The 27770-nt window shown below is 34.2% G+C and overlaps 1 protein-coding gene across 1 annotated transcript in view; it reads left to right on the top strand.

Moving 5' to 3' along the window:
* Nucleotides 1–536: 536 nt before the first annotated feature.
* The window catches only part of LOC139525419 (uncharacterized), a 61856-nt gene continuing 34622 nt past the window's right edge, over nt 537–27770 (top strand). Inside the window, exons 1-20 of the mRNA XM_071320742.1 lie at nt 537–2495; nt 2910–3396; nt 5443–5618; nt 6083–6214; nt 7097–7263; nt 9234–9427; nt 9871–10131; nt 11097–11197; nt 11723–11956; nt 12145–12361; nt 13209–13733; nt 14037–14190; nt 14738–14876; nt 15709–15840; nt 16166–16243; nt 17165–17237; nt 17778–17890; nt 18149–18305; nt 20543–20776; nt 21571–21780. Coding sequence (XP_071176843.1) covers nt 558–2495; nt 2910–3396; nt 5443–5618; nt 6083–6214; nt 7097–7263; nt 9234–9427; nt 9871–10131; nt 11097–11197; nt 11723–11956; nt 12145–12361; nt 13209–13733; nt 14037–14190; nt 14738–14876; nt 15709–15840; nt 16166–16243; nt 17165–17237; nt 17778–17890; nt 18149–18305; nt 20543–20776; nt 21571–21780 — 5722 coding nt within the window. The 5' untranslated portion in view covers nt 537–557. The remainder of the gene's footprint in view (nt 2496–2909; nt 3397–5442; nt 5619–6082; nt 6215–7096; nt 7264–9233; nt 9428–9870; nt 10132–11096; nt 11198–11722; nt 11957–12144; nt 12362–13208; nt 13734–14036; nt 14191–14737; nt 14877–15708; nt 15841–16165; nt 16244–17164; nt 17238–17777; nt 17891–18148; nt 18306–20542; nt 20777–21570; nt 21781–27770) is intronic.

Raw genomic sequence — 27770 nt, 5'->3', positions numbered from 1 at the left:
GTTACATAAACAAATGTAAGTCGTGAAGTGGAGAACCAGTTACTCTTGACTTAGATAGACTAACTCAATGCTTATCACCACAAATACAGATCAAGTTTATATTGGGTAGTGTCACATGTACAGTTATTGGATTCAAAGTTATGTCCTTTTAAAATCTTAAATGGAAGCAGGGACATCATCTATGCCCCATGAAAGCATTCTCCATTTATTTAAAAAAAAAAAAAAAAGGTTCTCTGGTTGACAAGAGGTTAATCAGTGTAATTGGTGTCATTCAACATTAGGTTCTTACTGTCATCACACTGGTGAGTATTGTAATAAGAACTCATGTTCTGATAACTTATACATAAATCTGTATGCATATTTGTTTTAAATTACAATGATTAACCTCAAATTTTTGTTCATTTTTGAGAAATCACTATATAGAAAATTCTTGCAATAATATCTGAATTTACAATGATTATGTAACATCACAAATTGCAATATTAACTTACATTTGTACTATTGTATTTAACTCAAATATCCCTTTTTTTAGGTGGGTTATATATCCTAACTACATAATGCCTATCCCACTTGAAACTCAAAAGAAAAGGCAGGAGTTGAAAAGGGACCTTTATAAACTTCTGGTGGAATACTCAGATGGGATCTTAAAAGTTAATGTCTGGCCACTTCTTATGTCAAAGACAACACTAAGATTGAGTAATTCTGAATTCAGAGTGGGGTCAATGCATGCTATTTTTGGACTATTTGAGGATATGGTACATGAAGAGAAAAGAGATGGTAAAACATATATCTGTTTGAATCACAATTTCTCCTGGGAGTCCAACATGTCCAATAATGAGGTACAACAGAGATTAATGAGGTCCATGCCACCAAGTACTGCTGGTCCAGTATCCTCTCAAGTCTACGTAGCTACTCCTGTACATGTACAGCCTTTGATGAGTATGCCATCAAGTAGACTAAGTAATGATTCATATATACCATTTGGGAGCCCAGCTCAGCCAGCACCACAGATGGCATCTAATGCCTTTTTAGCTCATCAAATTGGAAACGTGGGTCCAAGGATGCCTGGATTTAGAACACCAGGTCAAATACCTTCTCTTCTTCCACCTCCTGTGGTCCAGTATCCTGGGCCAGAGATAAATAGGGTTGAACAAAATGTGGCTAGATGGGGAGACTCCTCTGAACCTGGAAATGACTCAGATTCAGACGATTCAGAAGAAGAAAATCTAAATGGACCAAACACTATTTCCAATAATTTGATAAAGATGAGAATAGTTGATATACTAACAAAGACTGGACCATTGAAACAAAAGCAATTACGTGAGCAATATAGGAATAAGTACAGTGCATCATTTGTTCAACATGCTGGTTATGGAATTGGTCAGGTAGGAAAGAAATTTCCTGATGCCATTGAAAAATTTATACCAACACCAGGTGGCAGGAAAAAAAAGTTTCGAGTGAAACCAAAATTTCAGGAAGGGTATTTGAAACGTAAATGTCCAGTTCAGACTTGGAACCAGTTGATTAAACAAGAAGAAGAGATGGACTCTACCACAGATATACCACAGAAACCAGTTATTGACTTAACAGGTGAGAGCGTTATTGATTTAACTGCTGATACCCCAAACTTCCTTTCTCTGAGCACTTTCAAAGACGCAGCTGGACCATCCACAATCTGTACAATAAATCAGAGAGGGCAAAAGGGCAGAAACAGATCGTTAGAAAGACAGGGCAGAGACAGATCACTATCCAACAGTAGAGGACAAGACCACTCTATGGAAGGTTACATTCAGCCTAGTCAAAGTCATTTACAACCAACAATTGATGCTCCAGCATCGTATGAGTCTTTACATGCAAACGCAAGACCAATTAATAAAAAGAGGTTTGAAGAAAAAGAATTAAATGTAGCACCAATGAGAAGGATGAATAGATATCAAAGACCAACAACAGAGCAAGTTGAAAACTGTGCCCAAGAATGTATTGAAATTATAGCAGAATCCAATAGCTATGTATCACAGGAGAGAATTGAAAAATTACTTTTGCAGAGATTTCATGTAAGAAACTTAATGGAAATAGGGCCTCGTTTTATTGACCAAATTGGGTGTGTGCATGAACATAATAGAATAATGGCAAAGATCAATGCTTATGTCCAGGCCTTTCTCAAGGTCAGAACAATTTGTACACTTCATGAACTTAAAGATTGCTTGAAAGAATATGCACCAGGTAAATCTGATTTTAACAAGTTGAACTTGGGTCCATTACAAAGACTACCAATTATATATCAGATGTTCAAGTTTCCCACTGATATAGAAGAAATCCCTGAGATTACAACATTAGATGTTCTGGAGCATTTGAGAAATTATTTAACTAAGAAACAGAAATGGACTGACAGAATCGATCTACAAGATTTCATGGAATACCTTGTGGATCAGTATGACGCTGAGGATGCTTTCCAACTTGGTGTTAGAATTAGAAGTCTTGTATTAGGTGTACAGGTTTGTATTTTACTGATAGTAGTCATATATAAAAAATAAATAAATAAGGAGATGTGGTATGATTGCTTATGAGAGGATTATCCATCAGTTCTAATGGCGAAGATGATGTTTTTTGAATAATAAAAATTAAAAAAGGCTAACAGAAATTATCAAAAGTAATGCACATTACAAGAGACCACAACAACCTCCAATATACATGACATACTCATAGTCAAACACAATGAATAACACACGATCAAGATAGCTGTTTTTGGTATGCAGAGACATCCCAATTTATACAATAAAAATTTGATTGTTCAAAGATATAATAACACACAAAATGTAACTTATGATAGTAAAAATTGGAAATCCAAGTTAAAGTCATGACCATTTGTTCATCAAATCTTTTAATTGCTTATAATACTGTTCTAAAAGGTATTGAAGACAGCACAGAGACACACTGGTCAGACAAGAAGAATGGTTACTGAAGGTTTCAAAGATCAATTACAGAAAGACATTGAGTCAGTTCTACAGAAATTTAGAATGACAGTGATGCACACTACAACTGATGGTACATGGGAAGTTAGAAACCATTACATGAAACTTTCTCCTGAAATGGCCATTAAAGAAATATTTCAGAAGTTTCACCTTATAATGTCAATTGATGAACCTTCAGGAGATTCAACAAAACCAGACAAAAAATCAAAACAAGAGAGAAAACGTCAGCAGAAGATAAAAACAGCAGTAACTACTTTTCTTGATACTGTGAAAGATGATGTGATGGCCAGAACTTTGTTTCATCTGGCTATTTGTGTCAGCAATTCTGTACTTGAGGAGTCCGCCTTGGAAATATTGGCACCAAATGACGAAGAGAGTGTGGTTGAAATAGTGGCGGAGGAGGAGAGAGTTAAACCATCTAAAGGTAATTAAAATGTTCAGGATGTTAGTTCAAGGATTTTATTTTAAACTTTTACAGCTTTTACATTAATGCTAGCAAGACAAATCTTTGTTTGGTTTGCTTGCTTTGCTTGTATCAATGTTTGCTCAAGCATGGCAATTAAGATAGGCGGGGCTTCAGCTTGTATACATCATACTTAAATTTTATTGGACGTTATGTTTGAGGTTAAGGACACTAAATTTTAAGACATCACAGGATGACAAATATAAAGCGCAATTGTAGAAATGGGAGCCAAAAAATTGTATTGTTTTTTTTCCGAAGATATGCTTTTTCATCATCTAACTTAAAAGACTATCGTCAAGTATTTTTAGTAAAACAAAATAGCTATTGGAACACACCTTCTCTGATTTTGTGATTCATTACATAGGTATTTCATTTGACCCATATATTTCAACTTTTAGTACTATGATTTTTTTATGTTATAAAGTCAACCTGTAGCTTTGTTATATAAAAATGATAGAATCTGAAGCGAGATGATGTATCAAATATTCTTAAAATCAGAGTAGGTGTATTCGAATATAGCTATTTTGTTTTACAAAAAGTACTTGACGACAGTCTTTTAAGTTGAATGATGAAAAATACAATTTTTTGCTTTCCATTTTTACGATTGCGCTTTATATTTGTCATGCTGTGATGTTTTAAAATTTAGTGTCCTTAACCTCAAACATAACACCCAATAAAATTTAAGTATAATGTATACAAGCTCAAGCCCCGCCTATCTTAATTGCCATGCTTGAGCAAACATTGGTACAAACAAAGCAAGCAAGCCAAACAAAGATTTGTCTTGCTAGCATTAATGTAATAGCTGTAACAGTAAGAATTTATTTGTTCAGATTAGCAAAAATGCATCACCTTAAAAGTTCTATTCCTTAGTTTTAGTTCTTACAAGTTCACATAGGTATTTTATGTCAGAAATCAATACACAAGAACCCAACATTTTTTCTACTGCTGTTTACGATGTCATATGTGATTAAAATTTGCCTTCAATCTTTTTAAAAGTGGTGTTGAATTTCAAAAAAGTTGGAAAGCATTCATATTAGTGGGAACTATTTCTTATAATTTGAAAAGTCATCATGGCAGTGAAATTTCATTACTGTTGTCATGCGATACTAAGGGTATTAAAATGTTGTGTAGATTCTGACATTAGAGGTGAAGTCTGAATTATATTTTTTTAATAAATATGTAACAATAGTATATTTGTAATATTTCATCCCAAGAATTATTTTTTCTTCTTTGATTTGATAGCTTCTGTTCTAAACTTATAAAATTTGTAATATTTCATCCCAAGAATTATTTTTTCTTTTATTTGACAGCTACTGTTCTAAACTTATAATATTTGTAATATTTCATCCCAAGAATTAATTTTTCTTCTTTTATTTGATAGCTTCTGTTTTAAACTTATAATATTTGTAATATTTCATCCCAAGAATTAATTTTTCTTCTTTTATTTGATAGCTTCTGTTTTAAACTTATAATATTTGTAATATTTCATCCCAAGAATTAATTTTTCTCCTTTTATTTGATAGCTTCTGTTATCAACTTAGAATATTTGTAATATTTCATCCCAAGAAATATTTTTTCTTTTATTTTACAGCTACTGTTCTAAACTTATAATATTTGTAAAATTTCATCCCAAGAAATATTTTTTCTTTTATTTGATAGCTTCTGTTCTAAACTTATAATATTTGTAATATTTCATCCCAAATTTTTTTTTTCTTTTATTTGACAGCTACTGTTCTAAACTTATAATATTTGTAATATTTCATCCCAAGAATTAATTTTTCTTCTTTTATTTGATAGCTTCTGTTCTAAACTTATAATATTTGTAATATTTCATCCCAAGAATTATTTTTTCTTCTTTTATTTGATAGCTTCTGTTCTAAACTTATAATATTTGTAATATTTCATCCCAAGAATTATTTTTTCTTCTTTTATTTGATAGCTTCTGTTCTAAACTTATAATATTTGTAATATTTCATCCCAAGAAATATTTTTTCTTTTATTTGACAGCTACTGTTCTAAACTTACTTAAGAAGTATCTTGACCGCTGTCTTCAACATGGAACTTTAAATCTATCATTACTCGACAAGATTGAAGAAAAGATCACAGAGGAATGTAGTTTCCCATCGTTTGCTGAATTAGGTTATGGAAGATTTCTACACTTTACCTTGCAAGAGGCTAAAGGGGTAAGTACTGAAGGAAGATAGGGTTAATATTTTTGTATCATTTGTTCTTCTGTCATCCTTTTTTTTTATTGACGACTTAGTATCTAGTGGAATCAAAAGGTATGTTATGCTTTGGGGCAAGATGTGTAAAATGATCAGCTTATGTCAAGAAAGTAAGTATAAATGATGATCATTATCAGGCTTCTTTAAATTAAATGTCTGGTTTGCCTTTTGTAATGGCCATATAAATGCGATTTATTTTAATGGAGCATAATTATGATTATTACATAAATTACTTAGAAGAGCCTATTTATAAGCTCTGAGCATCCTCATCCTCCAAGCATGCTCAGAGCTTTCTCCCAAGAAGAAATCTATGATCCCTAATGAGGATAAAGTTTGCTTTACCCTTTATCATGTTCACTGGCTACAGAAGATGTTTGTCATATTAAAATTATATTGTATACTGATAATTAATGTTATTTCAGGTACTAGAGGAGATTGGAGGGACATCAGTTGGTTCAGGGACAGGTAGCAGTGATACAGATAGTGGCTACAAACCTTCTCATACAGATGTACTCAGCTTTATCCATCAGTGTATACAATGTGGAAAGGACTTGGTATGTACTTAGAAAAAGACTGGCAGAAACAGGAACTCAGTCATCATAAGAATGAGAAATTTTGATGATTTTAATCACTCATGTTACATTTAAAACAGAACAGAAAACACTGCAACTAGGTTTTGTAATAGAATTTCTGTCATCATTGTAATATAATGGGTATTCACAAGTTGGTTTTGATTTTTTTTTCAGAGTCAAATAGTTAATCATTTGAGGAGATCTTTCCACTATAAGGCCACAATTTTTCACCTGAAATTTCACTTTAAGGCCACAGTTTTCCACCTAAGATTCCACTGTAAGGCCACCATTTGTCACCTGAGATGCTATCAATTTTCATGCCACAATTTTAATGTCCCTGCCATAGCAGAGGGGGCGTTTAGTTTTACCCTTGTCCGTCTGTACATCAGTACCCTTAAAATTGGTGTCCGTTCTCTCACTTAAGTTTGCCTCAACCAAATATTATGAAACTTATACACAATGCTTATTACCACGAAACACAGATCAAGTTTGATTTTGGTGGCATCACTTTTACTGTTCTAGAGTTATGCCCCTTTTCAAATGGAAAAATTGCTGTATTTTTCGTTCCTGTTCCCTTACTAAAGTTTTTCTCAACCCAACCAAATGTTATGAAACGTATACACAATGTTTATAACCACAAAACTCATATCAAGAACAAATTTGGGTATCCTCACTTGTACAGTTCTTGATTTATGTCCCTTTGTAACATTGTATGCAAGCAGGGCAATCATCTGTGTCCCATGGACATACTCCCCATTTATTTCTTACAGAAAGCACAAAGTTGATTTTGGTAATCCATAGTATTTGTCTGATTGTTTATTGGTTGACTATTATAATAAATTGTCATCTTTTTGTTTTTTTCAGGAAGAAGATATAAATGCAGCTTTATGTAATCAGTTCAATGTAAAGGAGGCCAAACATTTAGGCTATGGGAAGATAACCAATCTGATGACAGCATCAAAGAAACCAGGTCAACATCAATATCAAGAACACTCATTGGTGTTTGAAGTTGCCATGGGAACTGATGTCAGGTATTGCTATTTACAAATGATTTGAAGGATTGCTGTGTAAAATTTTCAACATTAAAAAATATTGTATGTTGTTTTTTGCATAAATATGGCCATTGTTAAAGATGGACATATATTTAGGTGATCAACAGCTAGTTTTATTGTCCTGCCTGTGACCAAAGTTGCACAATTTCGGTGCAGAAAGTGAGACATAGGGATTGTTTTCCCTGCTTCAGTGTTGGCTGCAACCATAGCTTGCATAGTGTTTATAATTTTTAACCGGATTTTTGTGACAAAAATGTTCGGTTATTGATTTGGGGATGTACGGCGGGCGGGCGGTCGGGCGGGCGGGCGGGAATCAAATGTTGTCCGTGCATTAACTCATGAACCGTTCAACCAAAGCTTTTAAAATTTTAATATGTTGTTACTGACAACTAAATGAAGGTCAAGTTCAATAATGGCGATTTTGACTTTTACCGTTCAGGAGTTATGGGTCTTGAAAGATTGAAAAATGGAGTTTCCAGTCGTGTCCCTGCATTTACGCATGAACTGTTCTACCTAAGCTTTCCAAATTTTAATATGTTGTTACTGATGACAAAATGGAGATCAAGTCCAATAATGGCGATTTTGACTTTTACCGTTCAGGAGTTATGGTTCTTGAAAGATTGAAAAATGGAGTTTCCAGTCGTGTCCGTGCATTTACGCATGAACTGTTCTACCTAAGCTTCCCAAATTTTAATATGTTGTTACTGATGACAAAATGGAGGTCAAGTTTGATAATGACGATTTTGACTTTTACCGTTCAGGAGTTATGGTTCTTGAAAGATTGAAAAATGGTGTTTCCAGTCGTGTCCGTGCATTTACACATGAACTGTTCTACCTAAGCTTCCCAAATTTTAATATGTTGTTACTGATGACAAAATGGAGGTCAAGTTTGATAATGACGATTTTGACTTTTACCGTTCAGGAGTTATGGTTCTTGAAAGATTGAAAAATGGTGTTTCCAGTCGTGTCCGTGCATTTACGCATGAACTGTTTTACCAAAGCTTCCCAAATTTTAATATGTTGTTACTGATGACAAAATAAAGGTCAAGTTCAATAATGACGATTGCAACTTTTACCGTTCAGGAGTTATGGTTCTTGAAAGATTGAAAAATGGTGTTTCCAGTCGTGTCCGTGCATTTTCTCATGAACCATTCAACCAAAGCTTTTGAAATTTTTATATGTTGTTACTGATGGCTAATTAGAGGTCAAGTTCAATAATGACGATTTTGACTTTTACCGTTCAGGAGTTATGGTTCTTGAAAGATTGTGAAATGGCGTTTCCATTCACGTTGTTGCATTTACTCATGAACCATTCAATCTAAGCTTTTCAAATTTTAAGATGTTGATACTGATGACAAAATGGAGGTCAAATTTGATATTGACGATTTTCACTTTCACCATTCATCAGTAATGGTTCTTGTGATATTGCCAGGACACAAATAAATATTAATAAATCCGGTTTGCTGTCGTTGTGACAGCCTCTTGTAAAGTTTTTTGACTGATAGGAACTACTTGTGATAGATTATTGATATTTATTATCAAGTTGTATAACCATTAGTTCATATCTTATGACAAGTGTTTTGTGGCCCTGCTCCCTCCCACATGGTCCAGTGACTTAAATAGCAATTTTCAATGTTAAGTTATTATGCTTGGGTTATATTGATAGGAACTACTTACAATAAACAACAATATTTATTTTAAAGTTACATAAATGTCTGTACATCTCAATTGGATGACTATTTTCAGGCCCTGCCGACTAGATCATAGTCCAGTGATTGAATTAATAAGCAATGTTACTGGCAATCAGATCGTCTTTTTTATGAATTTATGCTGATAAGCAAGACAGCTCTGTGTCAACCTTTACTAGTAAAATAATTGTCAATTAAGCTTGGTTAGCACATGGGAAAACTGTCTAACATTGTATTCATTGTTTATGTTTTATTCTTCAGGAAAAGTCAGATAACAAAGATAGGAATGTTAGGCCATCAAACCAGAGAAGCTGCCCTTGCCTGCCTACATAATTGCCCACTATTAGAAGATATGGAGATATGGAGCCACTGGTCTCTTGTGTTTGAACCAGAGCTGGGCAAACTGAAAGATTTTATACAGAAATATGGAGGAACAAATACTCTTCCTGTTGATGGTCAGTCAAAAACTTATTGATAAAAAGTCAAGTATGATCTTAAATAGGACAGTTGAACTTTTTTTCTTGTTCACTTTAATATCTTGATTAAAGTTGATACTGTGGATTCATTAATATTCGTTGGATACCAATTTTCGTGGATACAGGAGAACCACACATTCAAATGTTCAACGAAATACAAATTTTCTTAAGGATTGTTTGCAGATTTTACCAAAACCACGAAATTAAATATCCATGAATATGCAAGTTTTCCTCAATCCTCGAAAATTGGTGCCCACGAAAATCAATGAATCCGCAGTAATACAAAAATATTTGTCTTGGTACTTATAGTAAGGTGTAAAATAAAATTATATCTTTATGCTTTACTAGTACTAGTTTGTGTTTTTGTTTAAAATTAAATTTCATGAATTGATATTGATTATGAAAGATTATTTTGATTTAAGGTGGTAAAAAATTATTTACATACCATATTGCTGCCTTGGAAACAACACCAGGAGTTTTACTGAAGTTGACCAGCCAAACTTCCACAGAATTGTTTGAGGAGGCCCTGATGCAAAAGAAACCCAGAAATGTGTGTGGACAATTGATGTCTCTAATTGTGGCAAATAAAGGGATGAAGAATTCTCCGCTGGCTCTCATAGCAAATCAGATGAAATCTCAATTGTTTACCATGCATGCTAACGATACTGATGACAGTCTACCTGGTAGGTTTACATGAATCTATAAATTACAAGCAAAACAATAATACACTGTACCATATAAGTAATACCTTGATGATAGAATAAAGCTCAAATATAAAAAAAGAAGATGTGGTATGCTTGCCAATGAGACAACTATCCACTAAAGACCAAAATGACACAAACATTAACAACTATAGTTCATCGTACGGCCTTCAACAATGAGCAAACCCCATACCGCATAGTCAGCTATAAAAGGCCCCAATAAGACAATGTAAAACAAATCAAACGAGAAAACTAACGGCCTTATTTATATAAAAAAGTACAGTTAACTCTTGTTGTCTGGAATTGGTTGACTGGAAATATGGGATAAGTTGAAATTTTCCAGTGATCCCGATATTGATAGAATAAAGCTCAAAGTACTTAACTTGTCGATATAAAATCATACCATCCAACTCTTCAATATTAGTGACTGTACAACAGTGTCAAGGATACTATTGAATCAGAAGAAAAAATGGAAGAGGACGAGTTGGAAACAATTTTTGATACATTGAGGGAAAAGCAAAAAGTTCTTATCAAAATCCTTTAGAATATCATGCATTTGAATTTCCCTTAATGTATCAAGAATTGTTTCCAACAAACTCAACTTCCGGTTTTTCCTCTAATTCACAACTATTGTCAAATCTTCTTAAACCCTAGAAACTGTGCTTCTGTGTCTTGTTCAAATAGATTTTATCTTTGTGTCATACTATCATGGTCACGGCACCAATATCATAAAGTGGTTTTACTAAAACTGCATATGTAATAAGAAAGACGTCTAAATTGTATGAATTTGTATTGATGTTTGAACAACTATATATAAGAGTAACAGCCATTATCATGAAATTTTCAGTATAACTTACTATCAATTTTAGTCATGAGAAGAGCCGAAGATACATAGTCTCATGGCTCAAGACTGTAGTAGTAAGATTTAACCTTTTCCTTTATTTTAGGAGCACCACCATCAGACAACCGTACAGATGCAGCTGTTCAGTTTGTCCTGGCATGTCTGGTTAATTTACCTGTTAAAACTTGTGTCTCATTAGCTAATCAGGTAAAATTTAATTAGGAAATAGTTTTATTGGCATCAGACTTCTTTTGGTTATATTATTTCTGAAGAAAATTCCAAAATAAATTTGTCAAGTTATAAATGTTGCTTTAACATCATTTTGGTAAAATTCCTGAATGTATGTTTTATATTTAATTCATGAATAAACTTATGCAGTTTTTGTCCTCGGAGAAAAATTTAAACAAATGCACATAAAAAATGTTTTATCTGTGCATTAAAATCTTACAAGGAAAAGTGTATTATATATGATTGAGATAGCAATGCAACAATAACTCTCAGTTTTAAATACCACTTTTATTATAAAATTAGCTAGAAATAGATAAATCTCTATTTTTTGAGAAAGAGTAAAATTTCAACTTTTTGATATATATCCCCTAAATGCCCTATTATATAGTGTTTTTTGTATTGAGATATTTCATTCATTCAAATCTGTAGAACACAGTAAGAAAATTTGTAAGGAAAAGCCATGTTATTCACATTTTTACCAATATGAATTTACATCCATTTCAGATATTTTTGGAGCCATTAGGCCAGGTGGTTGGATCATCTAAATCCAAGTCTTTATTGTTATCTGCATGTCAGACAGCAGACGACACTAACAGACTACAGGGACTAGGATGTATGTTAGGGGTAGGAGAATGGACGAGTCAGATACAACAGAAATGTCAGATAAAGATGACAGATGTAGAAATCATACCAGAGGAGGAGGCTGAGATGATTGTTCTGGATGATAATGACGGAGAGGTTTGTGACATTAAATTTTTGTAGTGTAGTTGTCACTTTTGAGGGAATCCATAGATGTAGACTGTGCTTCCTGAAACAATCTTTACTTAGAATTTGTAATTTCTTTGGTATTTAGTCAATATCTTATGTAGAAAATAAAATAAATAACAGGCAAAAACTTTAATATTGAAAATTTATGCTTTTACCAGGAAAATGATGAGGACAGTGATGTAGCATCAATAGCTTCCCTAAGTTCCATTCTATCTGATGGTGAAGATGATGATGTTCAGATAGTTTCAATGGAAAAAGCATCAGTTGTTAAGAAAGAAACAAAGCAGGAGATAGAAGAAAAAGAAGAATCAGTAGTGGTTGAATTATCAACTGGTGACGAGGACACACAGACAGAACCAGATATTGAGGATGCAGGTAGTGAAATCATAATAACAAGATCATATTATATAGATATAGGAAGATGTGGTGTGAGTGCCAATGAGACAACTCTCCATACAAATAACAATTTAAAAAGTAAACCATTATAGGTTAAAGTACGGCCTTCAACACGGAGCCTTAGCTCACACCGAACAACAAGCTATAAAGGGCTCCAAAATTACTAGTGTAAAACCATTCAAACGGGAAAACCAACGGTCTAATCTATATAAACAAAACGAGAAACGAGAAACACGTATATATTACATAAACAAACGACAACTACTGTACATCAGATTCCTGACTTAGGACAGGTGCAAACATTTGCAGTGGGATTTATAGTCTGGTTTATTATCAGATATATTAGGAATAAGGCAAAATGGACAGAATAAAACTAATACAAACTCAAGCACTGTAAAAAAAAAAAAAATGGAATAACAATTTATAGGGTAACTATATTTCACCAACACCAGTGGCTGATGTATCAGAATTTACATTTTTAATGCTCCAGTTTTACTGGTTTTACTATGATTGAAGTGTGGATTTTAAAATTACCACCCAAAAAATTTGGAGAAGACATTGCTTTCATCTAATGACAAAACTGTAAAGGACACTTAATTTGTACAGTTAGTCATGCCTATATCTCAATTGAAAAAAGTAAACAACGGGGTAGTGGTCATCATTGAAGTGTTTATGTTACCAGGAAATTTTAAAGAAATTTAGTTACGAAGTTTTGAGGATCTAGCTTTTTGGAGTGAATTAGAAGTTGATTGATCAAGCTGACTTTAAAATGCATGTGGCATTAATGCTTTTGTTTTTGTGTTAGCATTGATAATTTCTGTTTCAGAATTTAAAATAGTTGATGAAGTAGATGACGAGGACAATAAGACACTTACGTCAGAAACCAAGGAAACAGAAGAAGAAAAAGATAAAACAGCTGCAGTAGAAACAGACGATTCAGATATGGAAATCATCACTGAAGAAGAGGCTCAAGCTCAACAATCAAATGCCTGTGAGAAAGTTGTAAATACTATTCGTAAAGAAGAGTTTGGTATCGGAATAGAATTAAATGAAGATGGACAAAGATTGAAAAGAGTTCAAGATGAGAGACTTGGTAGAAGTTTGGATCGTTTATCAAAAGATTTGTACAGTAAAGATACTCACTTTGTGTTGGAATTGATACAGAATGCAGATGACAATGATTACCCAGAATTCTTAGCTAGAAATGGACAGATGGCGTCTGTGAAATTTGTTATGCAGACGGATGGAGTGATTGCCCTCAACAATGAGAGTGGTTTTGTAGAGAAAAATATCCGAGCTCTTTGTGATGTTGGCAGGAGCACAAAAGGAAAACACAAATTTGGATATATTGGTATGTCACTTTAGAAATTTTTAAATATATATAATCTATATCTTGTTTCTGATTTTTACCTGTGTCACTAAAAGCAAAAGCAGACCTAGTAATAGTTCAACTCTGTCCTATAGTCTGTGTTTACCATCTTTTAACCTTGAAAATTCATTGTATATTTTCAAGGTCTTTTTTGTTGTTGTGAAAAAAATGCATATACTTGTGTACATCCTGAATATTTTATAGAAATGAATGTTCTTCATCTTTAAAAGTGTGAATTTAAAGGTACATGTAGATGAAGTTAATGAATCAAATTTTTCTAAATAGGTCAAAAGGGTATAGGGTTCAAGTCAGTGTTCCGAGTGACAGATAGACCAGAGGTACATTCTAATGGCTACCATATCTGTTTTGATGTACTAAGTGGACCAATGGGATACATTCTCCCACACTGGGTAGAGGATAAATGGGAAACAGGAGAAAGGTATACAATAATTTGTTTTATTATTTACTATTTAATTTAAATGCATTTTTTCTGTGGATTTCATTGGATACATTGTAATACGTTAATTTTGAATCAGTGCTATAATGATATTCATAACTTTTTTTCGACTCTAAATAGTTTCTGTAAAAAGCTCAATAAATAGCACCATATCTATGAAGGGCCGTTCTGGTCATAATTCATTTTGTTACACATATGTGTAACAAGATAAATTGTGATCTGAAAGGCCCTTCATACATATCCATCTTTAGAACTAGCATATTGTGCTTGTGCTGTCTTTATTCGTCAGTTTTGCAACTTCAGTCAAACTTGTATACAAAGGTCCATCTCAAGAATAGACAAACTGAACTTATTGGAAAGGTGACCTTTGAGTGTGAAACTAATCATAGAATACATTTAAAAAACTTTCAATTACTAATATGCTTTTCTTTTTACCAAACACTAAAAGTGCAACTAATATGGAGGAACTACCAGAACTGCAAAGATATGTTTGGTTAAACTTGTCTGTCAAATTTGATGTTTATTTCAGTTGGACAACAAAGATAGTCCTTCCCTTGAAAGAAGAGATGAAGATTCATATGAGATCATTAGCTGCCAGATTTAATGATATTCATCCATCTTTACTGCTGTTCTTACACAGATTGAGAGAGATTACAATTGATAACAAGGTCAGTTTTACTGAGTATAACTACATGTAATTATAAGAATTATTATAAGTGTTCATATTCAAATCATGTTTACAATTTAACTATCACGCCATATAACCTTTTTGTACTAATGCGGCGTAAAGCATACAACAATCAATCAAATATTTAACTGTTAATGGTCTAATCAACTTGAAACTTAGTAACTTAGTACACTAGATCCCTTTGATATGATCATTTAATGTCGAAATTAGAGTTTTTACTCCAATTGCACAACTGAACATAGAAAATGATAATGTGGGCGGGACATCCGTGTACCATAGACACATTCTTGTTAAAAGTAAACTTGTTTTTACGCCCCACCTAAGATAGTAGAGGGGCATTATGTTTTCTGGTCTGTGGGTCCATTCGTTCTTCCGTCCGTCCGTCCGTTTGTTCGTTTGTCCGTTCGTCCCACTTCAGGTTTAAGTTTTTGGTCAGGGTAGTTTTTGATGAATTTGAAGTCCAATCAACTTGAAACTTAGTACACATGTTCCCTATGATATGATCTTTCTAATTTAAATACCAAATTAGAGTTTTTTCCCCAATTTAACAGTCCACTAAACATAGAAAATGATAGTGCGAGTAGGGCATCCGTGTACTTGGGACACATTCTTGTTATTCCTATGCATATATGTTTAACTTGAAATCTTCCAGTATTCTAGGAAAAATATTTATTTTTATTTTGAAAGTGCAATATTTATATTATGTTTCATATTTGTTTCCCATTAAAGGCATTTTCAATTTATCGGAAACAGGGTTTTATTGATTTATGATAATAATCATGTTAAATTGATCAAAGAACATATAATTTCAGGTAGAGAATTCGTCCCAGGTGATGAGGAGAAATGATATAGGTAATGGTGTGGTAGAAATAGAACACAACAATGGAACAGATAGATGGTTGGTCGTCAAGAAAATGTTGGATGCTTCAAAAATATCTCTCCAGGTTTGGCTAAAGTTTCATCAACTAGCACTTCTATAAAAATATCTCTCCAGGTATGACTTAAATTTCATCAACTTGCACCTGTATAAAAATATCTCGCCATGTATGGCTTAACTTTTGTTAACTCATACCTCTACAAAAATATTTCACCAGGTTTTCCTGAACTATTTACTAATACCAGATGCAAATTTTTCTGTCCAGCTATGTCTAAAAATCTAACTTTTACCAAATGATTTGCTAGTTTCTTATCCCTTATCTACCTGTATTATCATCATTGGTTAATCTTGATCATAAAGCAAAAGTATCAACTCTTAATCTTCTTTTGTAGGCAAAATCTGGAGTTGAAGTGGAATCTACAGAGATAGCTTTGGCGTTCCCTCTGTTAGACCAGTCCATTTTAAGTAAGGTAAGTCATTGACAATCTACACAGATAGCTTTGGCATTCCCTCTTTGATCAGTCCATTTAAGTAAGGTAAGTCATTGAGAATCTTCAGAGATGACTTTGGCATTCCCTCTTAGATCAGTCCATTTAAGTAAGGTAAGTCATTGAGAATCTTCAGAGATGACTCTGGCATTCCCTCTTAGATCAGTCTATTTAAGTAAGGTAAGTCATTGAGAATCTTCAGAGATGACTTTGGCCTTCCCTCGATTAGATCAGTCTATTTTTGATAGGGTAAGTGAAGAAGAATCAACAGAGATTGTCCTTCACTCTGCTAGAATGGTTTCTTAATGTTGCTGTAGCTATATGGAGTACTGTTAATTCAGAAATTATAGTGATGATTTTATTATTACGAAAAAATGAAAGGGTTATACTCACAATAGTTTAAACTGTAATTTTGAAATTTTTATATGAATTAAACAGGATTTTTCTCAATATCGCAAAAATTAAAATTGCATTTTAGTCCAAAATGACAAAATCGCAATAATAAATGCATGCAATATTTCTGAATTTACAGTATATGGATTCCTATGAAGTTGTACCACAAGGTTTCATACCAAAAAAGGGAGGTAAGAATTGATTTTAGAGGTTATGGTTCTAACCATTTAAGAATTGGGGTCAAATCCAATACTTTTTCTTACTTATCCATATTTGCCCCCAATTGTTCAGGGTTTGTTCTTTGGGGTCATATCAAGCTGCATTTTATTTGAAAAAGCAGATCCAAATTTTGCAATGAAAAAAGGGTGATATGAAATCAAATCACACGAAAAACACTACACGTCACTAAAACTAAAAGTCTGTTTTGCTTGTCAGGTCTTAAATTTTTTTTAATGTTATGTATGTATTGTGTTGGTAAATCCTAATTTACATCCTAATTTATATTTACAGGTTATGCCCCCTAAACAGCCTGTTTTTGCTTTCCTGCCTCTGAGAAGCTATGGATTCAGATTTATAATTCAAGGTAAGTTTGTGAGACTGGGAGTTTCTAAACTCCTATTTCAAAATCAAAGCTTTTTGAATGGTTTAAAGGCATTACCCTGTATATCCATGTGCCTTTTAAGTCCAACCTTTCTTTTGCCGACTCAACTGATGTTGATAAAACTTTCCATGCTTGTAGAACATACTTTAGAGGAGATAATGAAACTTACTGGGTACTTTCGTCGATATTGCAATATGCTGTAATAGTCTCTTAAATAGGTATCACCTTTTAAATGGTTGAAAGAAAATTATTCAACTTTACACATGTCATAGAACATGACATGGGGATGTGCTCCAAGTAAATTTTTTCTCAGTCCATCTTGTTAAAGGGGATATAATTGAATTTTAAGAGTGGGGTTTACTTTTGTAGGTTCAATCAAAGTTCGTGTTTTTCACTAAGATGTCAAAATTGAAGAAAAAACATGGAGCCCTGCAGTTTAAGGTATTTTTCAAAATGTTCCTGAATTTAAGGTAGAATTTGGTTTATACTTTGAAGATTTTGTAACATTTTATACATTTTCAGCTGATTTTGATGTTCCGTCTAGTAGAGAGGATGTGGATAGAGACAGTGCATGGAATCAGTGGATTAGAAATGAAATCCATAAACTCTTCTTAGAAGCTCTAGAGGTTTTCAAGGTAAGAAAGACTAGACTGTTGTAAAAAAAAAAATATATAATGAAATAGTCATTTTAATGTATAGTTTTACTGTATTTTCAGTACAATTTTCTGCCGTAGATAATATTATACACATTTTTCTAAACCTTCACAGGTTGTGTGCATTAGTCTTAGAAGTGAGAAATCCTTCAGTCAATACTGGCCGTCAGGAACACAGATACTCATAAATGCTCAATATTTCCAGTTCAAGCTATTAAACGGTGTAAATTTCATTTTCAGAGTCATAAAGAATTCACTGGAATGAAGGCCCTGATAAACTTTCTACAGTTTGTTCCAGTAGAAGATGAGATCCTTGATTTCTTTAGACCAGTTTCAACACAAATTTTGAAACAGCTAAGGGCTAAACCTTGTCTACCTACACAGCCAAATAATAAAGGTTAGTATCTCTGTATATTTAGTAATAATACACCTTCAATATTGTTTTGTGATAAACTGAGTTTCACTTATTATAGTTAACAAAGCTACATAGTCAACATTTGGCCTGGAGAAATATTGGGTGCTATTTAGCTTTAAGTTTTAGAGGTCACAATGTCAAGGTCTTAACCTTATTAAGGAGCTTAAAGTTTGAGACAGTATAGAAATACTATTTTACATTCAATCTACTTTAATCAGTGTCCAATGATTGGTATGATAAGAGCACAACACAAAATTACAAGCATCTGGATCTTTTTTGGATGTACCATTTATGCATTACAAAATATATTTTTTGTCAGTTGTGTTCAAAACATATATTTCTCTAATGTTTTTTCACATGTCTTGATCGGTGTGAGAAAAATATTTCTCCTTACTAGTGAAATATCTGTTCTTAGCAAACGATTAGTCGAAATTTGATTATGACGTCAAAATGTTTTGTTTTCCTCTGAATTTTCTTATTGTGACGTCATGGAAAAAATCGAGCATGCCTGATGCCTTCATATATAACGAACACAAGTTTCTGAAAATCTTTGAAAAAGAAGGATAAAAATCATCAGAGAAACAATTTCCCACACCATAACTCGTGTATTACGATATTTCTCCACTCTCGACAGTTAAATTTTAATTATTTTTTTTTTTTAATTATTTTAAAAAAAAAAGCTCAGCAAGCCTCGGCTGTCTCGAGTGGAGAAATATTGTAATACACTTGTTGCAGTGTAGGAATCTATATGTAAGAAGCAGTCTGGTGTGAATAATACACCTTATTGCTATTTGTCCACCATAACTGTACATCACACAGGTTCCCGTAAAATTTTGACGTCATAATACAAAATATCTGAACTCACAATGGAAAAGTGATTGTTGTATGACATCAATAGTTCAAGCAGATTCTAGGGTCAGCTGATAATAATAAGGTGTACGTATGTTTGCATACATAAGAATTGAAATTATCCACTCATGTTTGCTAATGTATAAAATGTGTATATTTTAAACTGAATGTCAGTCAAAACCTCATTTTATTTTTCACATAATTTAGTTGCTTGATCTTAGTAATCCTTTTATTAACCAGATTTTTGTGACAAAAATGTCGGTTATTGAATTGGGGATGTACGGCGGTTGGGAGGGCAGGCTGGCGGCGGCAATCAAATGTTGTCCATGCATTAACTCATGAACCGTTCCACAAAAGCTTTTAAAATTTTAATATGTTGTTACTGACAACTAAGTTAGGGTCAAGTTCAATAATGGCGATTTTGACTTTTATCGTTCAGGAGTTATGGTTCTTGAAAGATTGAAAAATGGAGTTTCCAGTCGTGTCCGTGCATTTACGCATGAACTGTTCTACCAAAGCTTCCTTAATTTTAATATGTTGTTACTGATGACAAAATAGAGGTCAAGTTCAATAATGACGAATTTGACTTTTACCGTTCAGGAGTTATGGTTCTTGAAAGATTGAAAGATGGTGTCTCCAGTCGTGTCCGTGCATTTTCTCATGAACTATTCAACCAAAGCTTTTAAAATTTTTATATGTTGTTACTGATGACAAAATAGAGGTCAAGTTCAATAATGATGATTTTGACTTTTATCGTTCAGGAGTTATGGTTCTTGAAAGATTGAAAAATGGAGTTTCCAGTCGTGTTCGTGCATTAACCCATGAACTGTTCTAACAAAGCTTCCCTAATTTTAATATGTTGTTACTGATGACAAAATAGAGGTCAAGTTCAATAATGACGATTTTGACTTTTACCGTTCAGGAGTTATGGTTCTTGAAAGATTGAAAAATGGTGTTTCCAGTCCTGTCCGTGCATTTTCTCATGAACTATTCAACCAAAGCTTTTAAAATTTTTATATATTGTTACTGATGACAAAATAGAGGTCAAGTTCAATAATGATGATTTTGACTTTTACCGTTCAGGAGTTATGGTTCTTGAAAGATTGTAAAATGGTGTTTCCATTCACGTTGTTGCATTTACTCATGAACCATTCAATCTAAGCTTTTCAAATTTTAATATGTTGATACTGATGACAAAATGGAGGTCAAATTTGATATTGACGATTTTCACTTTCACCATTCATCAGTAATGGTTCTTGTGATATTGCCAGGACACAAATAAATGTTAATAAATCTGGTTTGCTGTCGTTGTGACAGCCTCTTGTTAGATACATAGATTTGACAATAATGATATACAAATTGTGTTACAGGTGTTGTGTCTTGGAAGTTACCTACGCAAGTTGTCACAGTAAAGGATGCACTCATCCGTGAAGTGGTCACTCCTGAGTTCCTGCAGAAACATTTTGACCTTTTCTACCTCCACAGAGAAGTTACAGACATGTTGAACCCTACCCTGATACAGTGTTTAGGAATAGAATCCCTAACCACAAATCACCTAATACAGATTGGAAAAGCTATAACAAACTTTGGCAATACTGAAATAAGTAAGAAAATGTTTGTTGTTAGTCTGTCTTTTTTTTTATGTTTTCTAGGTTCACTCTCTCTGTTGTATTGTTCAATATTTTTGGTGATTCCTGATAGCCTATTTGTGATGTGATGGTTGATAGTCCAAGTCTGCCCCTGAAAATTCAGATATATGGGAATATGTTGATTTCTAAGTGGAACAATGTATAATGTTATTTAAATGCTTTTGATATTACCATAATCAATGGCATTTTATTGATGCTACAGCTGAAACTGGTCAGAAATATATTTTGTGATGACCCCATGCAGTCGGCAGTTATCCATAGGTTAATGTCAATTTTAAGATTATCTTTCATTGATGTAACCACCTCAATAGATACCACAAAATAGGAACTGGAGAACATCTATTATATAGGTTATTTGATTACAAAATTTTACAAAATGATCTGTGAGTAGATATAGTTAATATATTGAGACGTGTATCAGTTATTTTGGCCTATTAAGATAATGTAATAAAAAAGATTTGAATTAAGGCATAATAAAAAATAAACTCTTCAAATGTCGTTTTAAAAAATGAAGATATAAAGAATATGACCATATACATGTAACAACCCTATTTAACTTTGTTTTATAAAGGAGGCAATTTTTCTTACCTTCCTAAATCCTGCTAGATTTCTAGTGTCTTCATTAAAAATTGTGCATTATTTACTTATTATTATAAACAACACATCAGAAAATAAACATTTCATTAAATAAAAATTAATTATTGCCAGAGTAAGCCTTTATATTGTGTTATTTTATCTCATCTTTGTAGATCCCAACGCCAGAATATTTCTAATAGCCAAATGGTTAGCCTGTGTGTATCGTAGTTTGGATGAATTTCATGACAACCAGGAGATTTACAGTGACCTAAAGAAGATGAAGATGGTACCTCTAGCTTCACAAGTCTATATATCTCTGGAAGAGAATACAGTCTTCTTTCCTTTGTCGCTTGAAGAGATCAAAAGATCACAACAACACAAAGGTATGATATGTAAATGTACATGTTTCTTTTGTAGGTAATGCTGTCCTTTTCAGGATTCTAAAGCATGGTCACTACAACACTGAGGTATTTCTGTTTAGATGATAAATAGTGTGAATGTCGACAAATTGTGCAAACCATACATTATTGTGTTTCTTTTAACTTATTTTATCTTGCTTTCATTGAAAGTTGAGCAATAGGTGTTTTTTTTCCAGCATTCTTCATTATCAGTGTGCTCATACCACAGCAATGAGCAAAACCCACAGGCATGGAAATATTTAAAAGAGCAAACATCTCAACTTGTACGATTCGCTCGTGTATGTAACAATGTATTAGATTTTAGCGAGAGAAATTTATGTATTACTGAAAAATTATTACACCAGGGTTTTATGATATCACAAACTGGTCAAAACATTTACTAAATTTTATCACCGGTATAAGGAAATAATTCGTAAATATAACAAATATAATAATAATGCAGACATCTTATACGTTCAGGTATTTCACATCCAAAATTTTATGGAAATATTCTTTATAAAGCACAAAAATGTCAGTATTCTCCTCAGAAACTAACAAAACCTTTAAATAGACTTATTAAAAGGGGATATAGTTACGATACTGTTGTCAGGTCATTAAAGATTGCATATTTTGGCTTTAACATTGATTCACTGATAGGGTCTTTGCATCGGAACTAAACACATTTATTTCTAAAAAAACAGTTGTTGGTGTTTTGGACGTATCAATAATAAAGGCGAGTAAACACAAAAGCGTCTTCAATGTTTCCTATGCTTTACTAGAGTCTATGATATACAAGAGAGACGTCGGCAAGTGACGACGTTGCGGGCCTATTGTTACGTAAATGGCGGTAAAACGTTAAACAAATAAAAGAGTATAAAGTAACTATAACTAATTCACAACATTCTGGGGGCCGCAAAATGCAATTACTGTTCATGTATTGGTCATAAAAAGGGTATTGAAAAAACACTATTAACAATTAAAGTTCATATTTCCAGTGGCACCAGTTTCACAATTGGTCTCGTGGTAATCAGTCCATTTGGTGTACGTAGTTTGACTGCTCTTACGACTCCATCCTTCCCGGTGATCAAATCTTCTATAACAGCTAGTTTCCACATCATTCTCGGTGAATTGTCCATGATTTGTACGACGGAACCGATTTTCACATGTGCGCTTTGGTCTCCGGCGACGCGATGAAATTCTCTTAATCCGGTGAGGTATTCCATTCTCCATCGTTTTGCAAAGTGTTCAATTAAAGTTACTTTATGGTTGTAACGTTTGTTTGCTTCTGTGAAATCTAAATTTAAATTATTGTCCTCTGAATTAGAATTGTTGTCTTGCGATAATCTTCTTCCCTGCAGTAGATGTGACGGCGTTAGCGGCTCTGGATCTCGAATGTCGGACGACACATACGTAATCGGACGATCGTTGATTACCCGTTCGATTTCTATTAAAGTTGTTCGTAATAGGTCAGAATTTACTTGTGATTTTCCGAGCACTTTTTTTAATGTCGTTTTCGTAATTCCAACTAGTCTCTCCCACCATCCACCGTACCACGGTGCTGCTTTCGGAATAAATTTCCAATTAATTTGAATGTTCATTTCCTTCGGAATGTCATGTGAGGCGGAAACAAAGGTTGGTGCATTATCGGAATACACAGTACTCGGAATTCCTCTCCTACTAACGAATCGTCTAAACGCTAATTTGAATGATTCGATTGTCATATCTGTAACAAGTTCTAGGTGTAAGGCACGAATACAAGCACATGTGAATAGGCAAATATATGATTTTGTAACAAGTCCATTATCTTTAACGAATAGTGGTCCAGCGAAATCAACACCAGTTGTCGTAAACGGAATCATATCGGTGACTCTATCCTTTGGTAGCGGAGGCGAAATTTGCTGTGGAAATGCTTTTCCGGTCACTTTTCGGCACTTCACACATTTCTGTACGATGTGGTTAACGCATTGTCTAATGGAAGGTATCCAATATGATTGGCGGATTTGCGTAATTGTCTGTCAAGCACCAGAATGTAACATCTGCAGGTGCGCGTTCAATATAACTAAGTCCGTAAATTGATTTTTCTTCGGTAGTAACACTGGAAACTTCGCAGAGTCGTCTAACTGTGAATTATGTATGCGCCCGGCGCATCGAATGACACCTTCTGTATCTATGAATAAGCGCAATTGTCTTACTAACGGTAGATTCTTGTCACGTGACGGGTTTACGAGTTGCTCCTTTTCACTACTGAATTTTACATTTTGAATATCTTTAATCCATATACTAGTTGCACTGTCGATTTCATCTTTCGTAATATCATCTTTTCCGTGTCTAGCATATTTCCTCAAGTTATACGGTCGCTTACTTTTACATATATTCACGAATTTAAACACGTAGCATGTAACTCGTAGTAACTTCTTTAATGACGAGAATCTCGATAGATCAATTATTTTCGAAATTCCATTTAATTCACACGGTTTTGTCTTTTCGCTGTCATCTGTTGTCGTTAACAAAAGAGTCTCTTGTATAACTTGTGGGGTCCATGTAGGCCAACTGTTCTCATCTGATATCCATGATGGTCCTTGCATCCACAAAGTCGATTCTTTGAATTGCGTTGATGATATTCCTCTAGTTTGAAGGTCGGCTGGATTTGAGTCTGTTGGTACGTATTTCCAGTCGTAATTTTGTGTCGATTCTTTAATTTCTATCACACGATTCTGAACAAATCTTCCAAATGATTTTAAAGACGAAATCCAGTGCAGAACGATCTGACTGTCACTCCATAGTACTGTGCGATGTGGTTTAAGGGTTTTCGTGAGGTTTTTAGCCATTCGAGCTCCTATTACTGCAGCCATCAATTCTAGCTTTGGTAATGTCATTTTGGCGAGTGGAGCGATCCGGTTTTTAGCAATAACAAGAGAAGAAGTGTTTCTTTACATAAGTAGGCACTGGCTCCATAAGCGCGTTGACTGGCATCAACAAAGACATGTAATGTGATTTTCTCGTTGCTTTCGTTCTCATTTTGATCGTTGAAATAATGTCGTGCGATTTTCGTATTAACTGTTACATCTCGGATGTCATCTAAAATTTCATACCATGATTTAACTATGTTGCTAGGCAACACCTGGTCCCAATCGTATCCTTCTTTCCATAATGTTTGTACCAGTAGCTTAGCTCTTACGGTCACTGGTCCAAGAATTCCGAGTGGGTCGTAAATTTACGATGATTTACTCAATATTTCTCTCTTTGTCGCTTGTGAATTATCAATATCTATATGATCTTCATTTAATTTCGCAAATGTCAATATGTCTGACTTCGCATCCCAATGCATTCCAAGAATTTTCGTCTCGCTATCCGTATCAAGTACGTTTGCCTTTGTAGCTTCGTTGCTAAGTTGATTGCTATTTGACTTCCATGTTCTCAAATTAAATCCTGCATTTGTCATGAGTTCTCTAGATTCTTCAAAGAAATTTAAGGCGGCTTCTTCCGTATTAACACTTGTAAGTACGTTGTCTACATACCAATCACGCTTAAGTATTTCAGCAGTAGCACTTTTAACCGTTGATAAATGTTTCAATAATGTAGCGTTAAGAATAAATGGCGAACATGTCGCTCCGAATAAAATTACCTTGAATCTGTAAGTCTCAAGTTCACTCTTGGGGTTGCTTGGATCTCTAAGCCAGAAAAATCGGGTGGAATCGCGGTCTTCTTCGTCTAGTCCAATCTGGAGGAATGCTTTCTCAATATCCGTTGTTAAGGCGTATTTCCCGTAGCGGAATCTTGTAAGTATATCTGGTAGCTTATTAAGCTGCGGCGGTGTAGAAGAAAGGCAATCATTTAAGCTGGGTGATTCTGAATCTTGACGACAACTGCAATCATATACTATATGTATCGGTGTAGTCGATGAATCTTTTTTCACTGGGTGGTGCGGAATATAATGTATTCGATTAGTAGTCTCATCCGGGGTCTCAACCTTCTCTATAAAACCTCGATTTTCTTGGTCATTGATTATGTTACCGTATATCTTAAGCATCTCTGGTTCTTTAGCAAGTCGGTTTATTACGTTGTATGCTCTCTTTCTGGCGATCATCTCGTTGCTAGGCAACTCCGGATGTTCTGGTTTCCATGGAAACTTGGCGATGTACCTATTGTCTTTCAAATGAATGTTATTCTCTTGGTAAGTGGTCATTTCTTGTAAGTCCGTTTTCGCTTTCACTTCGCTGTCTGTTTCTGTTCCTATGGATTCGATTTCCCAAAATTTATGTATTTCACATTCTTCTAGTCTGTGTGGGATCAAAATGTTCATAATCGATGACGTTGATTGATTATTACTGTTAGTGTTCAATTGTATAGGTCCTGATAGCAAGTATCCAACTTTGGACTGTACAGCGGTTGGTCCGGAACCTCTAATTACTCTGTCTCCAACTATATCCCAATAATAATCGGCGCCTACTAAGACTGATATCTCAAAATCCTCGTCCTGTAAAGCTGGGTGGGCTAACTTCAATCCATTTAAATGCTGAAAGCTCGACTGGTTCCTTGCGTAAGTATGTATTGGATAAGCAATCTGTGGTACTATAAGAACTTTAATAGGGATAAGCGTATTCGTTAGACCTTTTATATGAATAGAAGCAACTTGTAAATTTCTAACCTTCTTGTTGGATTCACCGAAACCGGATATCGTTATCGCTTCTTTCCTATGTGGTCTCAGGTTCAATAAATCGGCCATCTCTTGAGTGATAAAGCTTCGCTGGGCTCCTTCGTCGAATAGTATATTGGCGGTGTTAAAATGTGTCTTGTCATACGTGATAGGCGCTATCGCGGTTTTCAACAATACCTGCGATCTAACTGATGATGTTGATGAATGCATGCTTGCGACTTCGGCATCGGTATCTGGTTTTGATGTAATGCTATCTTTAGACTTGGTATACAAGTGTGTTCCGTTCTTTGAACAAATGCTAGTATGGTGTCGTTTATTACAGTTTTTACACGTTTTATCGGATTTGCAATCGGCAACTCTGTGATTTCCTAAGCAATTAAAACATGCCTGTTTCTCCTTGACAATGCGTTTTCGAGCTTCAATTTCCGTAACAGTTTTACAAGTTAATGGGGCGTGAACTCCTTGACAAAAGATGCACGGCTTCTTGGTTATGTCTCTTTTCCCTTTCTGATTTACGAAGTTGCGATTTGTACCCGTAAAGAATGCTGATGTGGGTGTGTAATTTGGTTCTATATCATCACCGTTTACCGACTGACCCGCTTCCTTAATCGTTATCTCATGTTGAATAGCTTGCCGTAACGACGGCAAGTTCCAGTGGTCGCCTCCGTGGGCACGTACCATGTTTTCTCGTATATTCCCAGGTAATTTATTTAATATTATGGGCACTAAAAGGCTTCCGAACGACTCGTGAGACTCCCCTATACTTTCAAGGACACCGATGTAGTTTTCCATACTGTCGTAGAATTTTTTCAAATGTGTAATATTTGACGTTGGACTAGGAAGGCTGATTAAACTCTGCATGTATGTCTGTACTATCTTATGTGGTTGACCGAATCTTTGTTTCAGTACATGTAATGCTTGTCCGTAATTTGTGTTAGTTATTTGTAGACCTGCTATGCATTGGGTGGCTTCTCCGAACAGTTGAGATTTCAAGTAATTAAATTTCTGTACATCGTTTAAAGACAGGTTATCGTGTACGGCAGCACTAAACGAATCCCAAAAGGGTTGCCATTCTAACATATTCCCACCGAACGTTGGTAAATTTAATTTGGGAAGTTTTTGGTACATGCTGGAGTTTGAAAAAACGGACGCTGATGTATTTGCGTGCATGAAACTGGGTTGTGGCTGACTTTCTTGATGATTTGTGTAATTAATAAACTCGTGTGCATTTGGGTTTAGCAATGACTTACTTGACTGTTTGACTGTGATTTCCGATTCCTTAATGATTTTTGAAAGTTTAGTTACACTCATTTCTATG

The sequence above is a fragment of the Mytilus edulis genome, chromosome 5 (assembly GCF_963676685.1).
Source record: "Mytilus edulis chromosome 5, xbMytEdul2.2, whole genome shotgun sequence".
In the NCBI taxonomy this organism is placed as follows: domain Eukaryota; kingdom Metazoa; phylum Mollusca; class Bivalvia; order Mytilida; family Mytilidae; genus Mytilus; species Mytilus edulis.
The sequence above is the reverse complement of the archived record's forward strand: the minus strand, read 5'-3'. Positions and strand labels throughout refer to the sequence as shown.